Source organism: Sinocyclocheilus rhinocerous, unplaced genomic scaffold (genome assembly GCF_001515625.1).
Source record: "Sinocyclocheilus rhinocerous isolate Xijiao unplaced genomic scaffold, SAMN03320098_v1.1 scaffold795, whole genome shotgun sequence".
Taxonomy (NCBI): Eukaryota; Metazoa; Chordata; class Actinopteri; order Cypriniformes; family Cyprinidae; genus Sinocyclocheilus; species Sinocyclocheilus rhinocerous.
The window spans coordinates 1,389,398-1,399,417 of record NW_015630361.1 but is presented as its reverse complement, the minus strand read 5'-3'; the positions used below and the strand labels follow the sequence as shown (position 1 = coordinate 1,399,417).

Here is a 10,020-nt window from a genome sequence, read left to right as displayed (position 1 = left end):
TAACAAAAGCAAAAAAGGCCTCTAACACTAGCTTGCTCTATTCTTTTTCTATTCTATCTGTTTTCTTTTTTATTTATTATATAATAAAAAATAAAAAAATAAAAAAACCTTGCTATGTGTACTGCGTTAGGCTAACTGAGACTTGTTATATCACTTGCATATCATTGCTCTTTTGTTGATTTTGATTGCTTCCATTGTGCTCATTTGTAAGTCGTTTGGATAAAAGCATCTGCTAAATGACTAAATGTAAATCAACAAAAACTTTTATTTTGGATGTAATTAATTGCTATTAATCATTGCCCTGCACTAGCATAAATATGATGTGTACGTTCTCTGTCTTCCTCTCTGTCAGACCTACAGTGACCCAGTGGAGAGCAAAAGCGCCCAGTCTAGTCAGGCATCGTCACACATGATGCCCCCCAACGCCCCCCTGTACAGCGTCCCGCCCCAGCCCTCCTCCCCGTACCTGGGCCCCAGCCCCTTCCCTCTCTCGGACCTCCAGAGCTATGCAGCGGGGGCTCCCAGACACGTCCTCCCCGTACCTGGGCCCCAGCCCCTTCCCCCTCTCGGACCTCCAGAGCTACGCGGTGGGGGCTCCCAGACACGGCCTGCCCCGTTCTGCCATGCTGCCCGCGCTCAGTGCCTCCCCCCCAGCGTCCTTCCAGATCAGCCCTCCCCTCCACCAGCAGCTCTCTCTGCACCAGGGCTCCCTCCTCAACCAGCCAATCCGCATGCAGCAAGTCCAGTCGCAGCCAATCATCTCTCACCAGATGGGCCTCCAGGCTCCGCTGCACTCCCCACCCCCAGGACAGCAGGTTAGTGTGCATGCTGCGAAACACCGCACGTGCTTGTGTTTATGGGGTGCGACTGGAACGGCACACTGCCATTGAATACTGTGCATAGAAATTTGCTAAAATGTGACCTGGACCACAAAATCAGTCATAAGGGTCCATTTTTTGACATTGAGATTTATACATGAATAAGCTGAATGATTAAGCTTTCCATTGATGTATGGTTTGTTAGGACAGGACAATAATTGACCGAGATACAACTATTTGAAAATCTGGAATCTGAGGGTGCAAAAAATCTAAATATTGGGAAAATCACCTTTAAACTTGTCCAAATGAAGTCCTTAGCAATGCATATTACTAATCCAAAATTAAGTTTTGATATATTTTCGGTAGGAAATTTACTAAATATCTTCACGGAACATGATCTTTACTTAATATCCTAATGATTTTTGGCATAAAAGAAAAATGTATCATTTTGACCCATACAATGTATTGTTGGCTATTGCTACAAATATACCCCAGCGACTTATGACTGCTTTGTGTACAACTGTACAACAATGTGCAACTGTACAACTGTATCCTATAATGCAATGCGCTCAACTTGACCTTCCATTTCCAGCGTTCATTTGGTTTTCTAAAGGCAAATGACATGTTTTTTCCAGAAATGATAACTGGACGTCATTTGCTCATTTAAACATGAGGTTTCATACTACTGTCTGGCACTTTACTGTTATTGTTGCATAGTGTGTCACATACTACTTTTTTTAAATAATAAGAAGTATACAATGCAAACTCTATGTATGCAATAAACAGTACTACAGTGTTTAATTGTAAACAGCCCTAGAAAAGTTTATTGTTGCCTAGTGCAAAAAAATATATATTATGTAATGCACAGTATGCAGTGAATATAATTCTAGAAATGTTTATAATTGCATACTGCCCTTTATAGTATTTTTTTTTATTTATACAATACATAACAAATTCCATTCCATTCCAAACATGACCATATTAACATTTATCAATGCTACAGTTTACTATTTTGGGGGGGGGGGGACATTTATTGTTGCATAGATGGAAAAAAAGATTGTAGTATGTAATGCACAGTATGCAGTGAATATAACTTTAGAAATGTTTATCATTGCATACCGCTCTTAATAGTTTTTTTTTTTTATTATTATTATACAATATAACATATATTCCAAACATGGCCATAGTAACATTTATCGATGCTACAATTGAAATGACTATTTTGGAGAAAAAAAATAGCATGCAGTGTATATTTGCAGTGTGCAGTGAACAGTATGGTAGTATTCCATTCCAAACTTGCCATGATCTAAAGTGTAATTTTCGTCAATTAAAAAATTATTTTTATGTGGAAAACCAATGAAACACACAGTATTTATCCCCTGGTTTTTGTTTAAGACAGTAATAGTGGTGATCAAAGTTTTAGCAGGAAATAATCTTGTTGGGAAAGTGTTACCAAATTAAGTTGGAAAAGGACAGGTCATCTTAAGCGTGCGGTTGCAGTGTGAGGTGAAATGAGATGAAGTGAGAACTGGGGTGGAGGATGTGTTGTTTTGAAGGTGTTGTCTTTGTCAAAAGACGCCGTGTGAAGTGAAAAGGTCTGATTTTCCAAAGCACCATCAGCGTTTAGCACCTCCCTGCAGTGAAGCAATAAAAGAGAACATTTTATCAGCTGTGAGAAAATGAGAAGTGAGAAATAAATTATAGGTTTAATTCTTAGAATGCATTTTAAATGTTTAAATAGCATGCTTTACATTTTCAGAATTTATTTAAAATTACAGTTTTGTATGTTAAGTATGTAAATCAGGGCCTCACACTTGCATTGCATTGGCCAAGCATTCATGTTTGCATACTTGCATATGTTTCTGGCCTAAAAATGCTAATAATATACTGTATGCGTGTTCTCTCTCTCCCAGGGATTCTCTCACTTACAGTCCGAGTATCAGAAGAGCGTGGGGGGGTCTCAGTCTCCAGGGGCTCCGAACCCAGCGGGCCAGAACCCCGACTGGGACAGCGAGTACTGCAACCGGGAATGCGGCGGAAACCACTGCAGGTAAACAGTGTGTTTGTTACGATGCTAACTGCGCTTGTCCCACGAGACGTGTGTCATAGTATCAGGGGACTCGTTGAGCGTGTGCAAGCAGCATGTGTGGTTTCACAGCAGTGCGGCATGAATTATTTATTGTGTAATACAACAATGCAATGCAAAAAAAACACATACAATAACAAAGTTAAAAGACTAGTACACACAAAAATGAAAATTCTGTCATTATTTATTCAACCTCATGTCATTCCAAACCTGTATGACTTTCTTTCTTATGTCGAACACAAAAGTAGATATTTAGCCGAATGTTCACACTGCTCTAAAGTATTGACAAAAAACATCTTAAGTTTCATGACTGCAGTCCATATGACTCATGAGCAGTTTTTTCAGTGTTCTAAAGTCATATGATAGATCTGAAGAAAACTTTGAGTGAATACAGTGCACAGGTGTTATGGATTACTGTAATCCTTTTTACGTTTTTCTCAAATTCCATTTTATTTCCATTTTCTATCCATTGTAATTTTTCTGGATTACATTTTTTTTTTTCGGTTTTAATTTTTCTGGGCTCCGTTTAATGGTTAAATCAATACAATTTTACATCAATTTATTAAAAGTTTACCAAAAAGTACATTTTTAGGGCCCTGTGAATTATTTTTTATTTTTCTCTCAAATTCCGTTTTTTTTTTTTTTACAAATTCTGTGTTTTCTGTTTTTTTTTTTTCTGGATTCCATTTTAATGGTTAATTAATAATCAAAAAGCATTTCTAATTCATACAACTAACTTAATTTATTCAGTTTTTACAAAAAAAATCTCAATAATTCAATAATACAAGTCAATGTCGTGATTTAAATGTACTGACCCTATTTTGATTTATTCATCCAAAATTTGAAAAATTCCGTGACATTCCGTGTTTTACAGTAAATTCCATTTTTATGACTGGATTCTGCAATTCCGTATGCGTTTTCTTCATCACAGCCCTAGGATTGATGTTACGATGTTGAGGCTTTTTTTGGTTGCTCAGACATTTTGGCCAATATCTTTATTTTTGTTCGATGGATTGGTTTGAATTTTGGTGTGGAGTGACATGAGGGTGAGTCAATAATGACACAATTGTCATTTTTGGCTGAAAATTCTCTCAAGAGAACTTTTGGAGTTTTTTTAAAAAGCAAGACATTAACGTTTTCCTGACGCTCATTTGTTTCTCATTGCTTCGCAGTGGCAGTATGATAGGCAGGGATAAGCCACTCTACCTCACTTGAAGCAAAACAAGGAGAACGGAAAGAGAAAAGATGAAACAACACCAGGGAGTCCCCCGCACCTCTCCACCCTTCCCAGACATCATCAGTTTCCCTCAGTGTCATTTTTCATTCGTTTTTAGAAGGATGTGTGTGTGAAGACTACTAGTGATCCTTTCATTTTTGCCAAGCACTTAAAAAATGTACAGGCCTCTCCGCCAGAGACCTCAGAGAGCACTCACCCCGTCTCTGAATAAATTTAAAAGAAAACGACAAAAAAAGATGTATATAACAAAAACGAAAAGGAAAAAAATAAAAATAAAGCAAACTACCATTAAACTGGCCCTCAGGGCAAATGAGCTTTAACTAAAACAGAGGAAAACTCTCCTCGTAGTTTCTCAGTTACCTTCCCTCTGGTCTCATTTTTATTTTATTAGAATTTTTTTGTTTTGCTGTTGTACTTTTATTTATTTCCTGCTTGCTACATAGCGCTTCTTTTGGCCAACAGGTCCTTTACTTTAGAGAAAATACTCTTCTGAGGGCGATACGTTGCTGTTCAACTAATGCTCTTTGAATTTTAGGCAAAAAAATAGTCAAGAAAAAAGAAATACGCAAATGGGAAAATTGATAAATACAACTTCTTTTTGTAATTTTAAAGACCCGTGTAGGTCTTTGTTGATCTGTCACAGTGTGATTGTAAATATCACTTTTTTGGGGGTCAAATAGGGAAGATGAAGTCCAGATATTTTTTCTTCTTTAATATGACTTATAATTCATTGATTTGTATTTTAAATGGTATTTTGTGAATGCGTGCCGGTATGAATGAGCGTGTGTGAGTGTATTTGTGCGTTGTGTAACTGAACAGCCTGTGCAGGTGATATCAGAAGAGTGTTTCCAAACGTACACAATCTTGCATTAAAATCTGTGCTCACTGGTGTGATTTCCCAAAAAAAGATCTATGGCAAAAACCATGACAGACTGCATGACCTGGCTCTCCATTTATGCTCCCCGATTCATCAGAGCCTCATTTCTGATTTTGAAGCACGACTGTATGGAAGTCTGTTTCCACCACTGAATACAAAATAAAAAATGTAATTGTGTCTTTTTATTTCACAATTCTTTTTTTTTTCCTTGCAATTGCAATTGACTTTTTCTCAGAATTGCACGATAAAAACTTGTAATTCTAACTTTCATCTCAGAATTGCGAGATACAATTCTGAGACAGTCACAATTGCAAGAAAAAATATCAGAATTGCAAGATATAAACTCGCAAGTTTATATCACACAACTCTAAGGAAAAAGTCAGAATTGTGAGATAAAAAGTCGAAATTACCTTTTTTTTATTCAGTGGCAGAAATAGGCTTCCATAACCCTAAAATCGCAAATGAATGGTTTTACGAAGCATGTTCACAGCCAAACTCGTGAGGTGATTTGATCAGCTTTGTCGATTTACTCTCAGGTTCTACATGCGACGTATAGAAGCGTAAATGTTCCAGCTTCAGGTCAAAGGCCAAAAACATACTTCACGCAAGTACGCAGACGTGCACACTTGGCTGACACATTGCAAGTGCAGTTTCCAAATGTTTGTGCCATTAATCCTCATTATTCAGAAAGATTCTCTTCAGTTTATGTTAATATGGCCACTTGTGGCAACGCAGATAATGCATCGCATTTCACATTTTTGTGCTTGCGTAGAGTTTGTTTCAAGCCTGAAGCAGTAGTTCTGTTGAAACCCGGGTCATTTCTTTTGCCTGGTCTTGACTGACGTTAAATCCACCAATATAACATGTAAAGGTGAACTATAATGTTCTCAATGTGAGATAATACAGCACACAGTAAAACAACAGTGGGTCTATAGTTTTCTAGTAGCTTTTGCTAGATGTTCTATTGTGTTGATCTCATCTTTAAGTTTTGTGGGAAAAAATAAAATACATTTGATCATTTAGTCGAACGTTTTATTTTAATCTTTTTTTCTACTGTAGCATACTATTTTTAGTTGAATAAAAAGAATAACTTCTAAGACATTTAATTTGTGTACAAACCTGCCAATTGTAGTTATTTTATTTGTAAAGTCAGCAATGATAATTATTTTAAAATTGTTATCAACAAGTTGCCCATCAGTTAATATTTAATAATGTTTAACAGGTTTCTATTTATGAACAAAATGAGATAAATTTTGCTTATAACTACAATATTTGAATTCTATTGTTTTTTGTTTTTTGATTATGATGACGATGACAATTGCTTTTATTTTTTATTTGTACTTTTTGAATGCCGTTTTTTTTTTCTTTCCTTGCCAGCCAGGTCATTTTGTGTCACTATGCCTTTTGTTTAATTTTGTCCGTAATAAAAACGTTAAATGAGATGTTTGTGGTTGTTTTTTTTATGTACACTAGGTGTTAAAATCAACCTTCAAACTTCCGCAATGAGTTTGTCCTTTCAGTGGGGAATAAAATGATTCAACAAAATGAAACGATTCCGACAACAGAACTTGGTAACCCTGGAAAAGACAACAAACAATACAAAAGTACAATATAAATAAAAAATATTTTTAAATAATAAAAAGACTTATAAATTAAAAATTAAATAAAAATTATAAAATTAAAAATTATAAATTAAAATTATAAATTAATATACTATTATTATACAAATTACTATACATTACTATACAATTTGTATACTATTACTATACTAAATTATAAATTATATTGCAAATTTGTAATCAAAATGTGTTCAATTGTCATAAAAAATATTTAAAAAATGCAAATATATCTGTGTGTATGCATGTATGTGTGTTTGTGTGTGTGTTTATATATATAAATGTTTTAATTATATTTTGTGTGTGTGTGTGTGTGTTTTTCTATTCTGGTGGGGACTTAAACCTGAATACACACAGACTCATGAGGACTCGTGTCACGGTGGGGACCTAAATTCAGGTCCCCACGGGTAAACAAGCTATTAAATCACACAGAATTAATTTTTTTGAAAATCTAAAAAATGCAGAGTTTCCTGTGAGGGGTAGGTTTAGGTGTAGGGTTGGTGTAGGGCAATAGAAAATACAGTTTGTACAGTATAAAAACCATTACACCTATTGAATGTCCCCACAAAGTTAGCAAACCAGACGTGTGAGTGTGTGTGTGTGTGTGTTCTCACTGCTATTTGACAATATCTGCTAAAGCACAGCCTCATGTGCCTTATTGCTTAATTTGAAAACATTACATACTTTGCATGGTCTGTTATGAAAGAAATATTGTAACATAAGAAAGAAAACGACATTATGGTATAACATGTATGAGTCAGTCTCACACAGCAGGGAACATGAATGCTAAACGTCTCTTCATGTGCTTTTACCGCGGTACAACATCCATATGGTGGACTCTGACCTGAAATCTCTTGGTTTTTGTGGTTGCTTCTGAAAGTATAGACCCATTTATAACATTTCTCATATTATCCGTTTTTTCTTTTCTTTTCTGAGAAGCAGTTGACAAGCAAAGCTATACAGTAAAACTGCCTGGCCGCCCCCCGTTTATGTTTTATTCATATTGCGGCGGGTGTTTCTGCCAGTGTTGAATTGGCAGATAGATCATTATTGAACAATTGGAAACCAGAACCACCATTCCGTGCTGTGACACACATTACGAGGAATATCTCAGTCATATAATCTTAATGAAACATACGGTAATGGAGATAGAGAGATGCAGTTTCATTGTGCAATCATGTGCGTGTTATTGTTTGTGTGTATTACAATAAAGCAAGCAAAACCTTGATATTTCATTGCAAAAAGCACCAGGAAGGAGGCCAAAAGTTCAGTCCTAACAACGTCCCATAGGAATGAAAATCATAAGGGAGTTTGCTTTAGTATTACAATTTAAAGCAATGAGATTATATGGAGACTGGGGGCGTATTACAGAAAGATCCTAACTTTAAAATCTTATCTTATCTGTTTGGTAACCATGGTAATTTCAGTTAGGACCACATTTAAGACAAAAGCTATTAGCAGAAATCTCAAATCTTTCTCCTCTAGATTTGCCAAAACACCAAAATCATGCATTCAGAAGTCATCTTACTTGTCCATCTTGAATTGATTGCATGGTGAAAAGTGTCTCTATTTGACACGTGATTGAACAACAAGGTGGATTGGTAAGACATTTTAGAGGATAAACTGGTAACACTTTACTTAAAGCCTTTATATATAATGCATTATAAAGGTAGTTTTAATGCATTAATTATGCCTTGTAATGCACCTTATAATGCACGTATGAGCTCATGAATAATTGTAATCAATGCATTATAATGCATTGTTGTTACACCTTCATAAAGTATAATGCATTAAAACACACGGCAAACAAACCCTCAGATATTATAATGCATTTTAACTCTGGTAACAATTATTTATGAAAAGATTTAATGCATTACAACATACATTCTGAACACCTTTATAATGCATTATACATAAAGACTTTGTGTTACCGATAAGTGTCGAAATTTATGAAGCCAAACATTTTTTTATGTTGAAAACAGTCCATTTGAGCTGCATGCTGACAAATCTAAAAATCGAGCATTGAAAACAAACACATTTACAGTAGCTAGGTTTGACGTTGCGGTGGACATCAGGGGCCTCATTTATAAAATGTGCGTATGCACAGATTTGATCTTAGAGTGTGCGTACGCTAAAATCCACGGCAACATTCAGATTTATAAAAACGGTCTTTGACGTGGAAAAGTACTTACCGCCACGTCAGGGTCTGAGCAGGCCTACGCACTTTTCCTTGTGGCAAAGTCGGAGTACTGCAGCTAATTGAACATCTAAGACGCAATAATAATAAAAGCGGTGTACGTGCAAGCGACGAATTCATCATAAGCAACAAAGATGCAGTGTAAGAGATTAACTGTGCAGTGTAGTCAGATTTTTTTATTAACGGGAGTTTCTGCGAGATTAAACTGACCTTTTTGTAGCCTAATGTTGAGAGTTCTTTACTCGCTTTCTGTACACAGTTTATTCCATGTTGTTGTTTTTTGTTATTTTATTTTACAAGAGAACTTACGAAGTCTTGATTTAGGCTACTACTAATGCGTAAAATAGAAAAAAAAAATGCATAAACGCATTTCCGACTGTTTTGTCTGTGTAGGCTATAAGAATAGGCCTTTGTCATGCAATAACGGGTTTTAATATATTCTATTCAATAACATTGTTAGCTGTTTTTATTTATAACATCTGCTGCTTTGCTTCTGTGAAAATTAATAGAGACATCAGCCTTAAACTTTGTTTTTGTCATTTACATCAGTTATATTTGTATAAAATGCACTATATATTTTTGTGTCAGTACATTAATGGCACATTTGAGCAGCATTAGTAAACTGTGTAAATATAAAGAAATGCCAAATCACATGCAGCTTTTTTTTCAGTCCGGAGACCATAATCGTGTAATAATTATTTTATTATGATATGAAACGTCCAATTTTTCTTTCAATAATGTGTTTTTTTTGTTGTTTTTTTTTAAGTTTTGCAAGAATTTCGTGCTACTAAACTTTTTTTTAGTTGTCATAGCAAGTGATTTTAAAAGTAGGATGGCTCACTTTTTATAAGATGACTGAAAATTTTACTTGAATCCAGTTTATTCTTACTTTTGGAAACCTAATTATCATAATTATTATCATTATTATTATTATTATTATTATTATTATTTCTGTTGTTTCTAGAAGTAGTAATTTTGATAATCGTCAATAGAAAAAATTTAACCACACACACATTGTTTGTCCACAGAATAATTACACATTATTAAATAAAAAGCGTCCCGCACGAACCTCTCCCTCCGCCAGCAGGACCTCAATTTCAGACTCAGTAAAGTTTTCTCTGAATCGCACTTACGCACTTTTGAGAAATGATCTTAGAACAAGTTTAGGACGGTTTATACGCAACATTTT

At 35.2% G+C, this 10,020-nt stretch overlaps 1 protein-coding gene across 1 annotated transcript in view; it reads left to right on the top strand.

The window, feature by feature from the left end:
- LOC107740283 (TOX high mobility group box family member 2-like) overlaps positions 1–5,189 on the top strand; it is a 44,298-nt gene extending 39,109 nt beyond the window's left edge. Inside the window, exons 3-6 of the mRNA XM_016552663.1 lie at positions 353–432; positions 503–815; positions 2,732–2,868; positions 4,077–5,189. Of these exons, the coding sequence (XP_016408149.1) occupies positions 353–432; positions 503–815; positions 2,732–2,868; positions 4,077–4,119 (573 nt within the window). The 3' untranslated portion in view covers positions 4,120–5,189. The remainder of the gene's footprint in view (positions 1–352; positions 433–502; positions 816–2,731; positions 2,869–4,076) is intronic.
- The last annotated feature ends 4,831 nt before the right edge of the window (positions 5,190–10,020 follow it).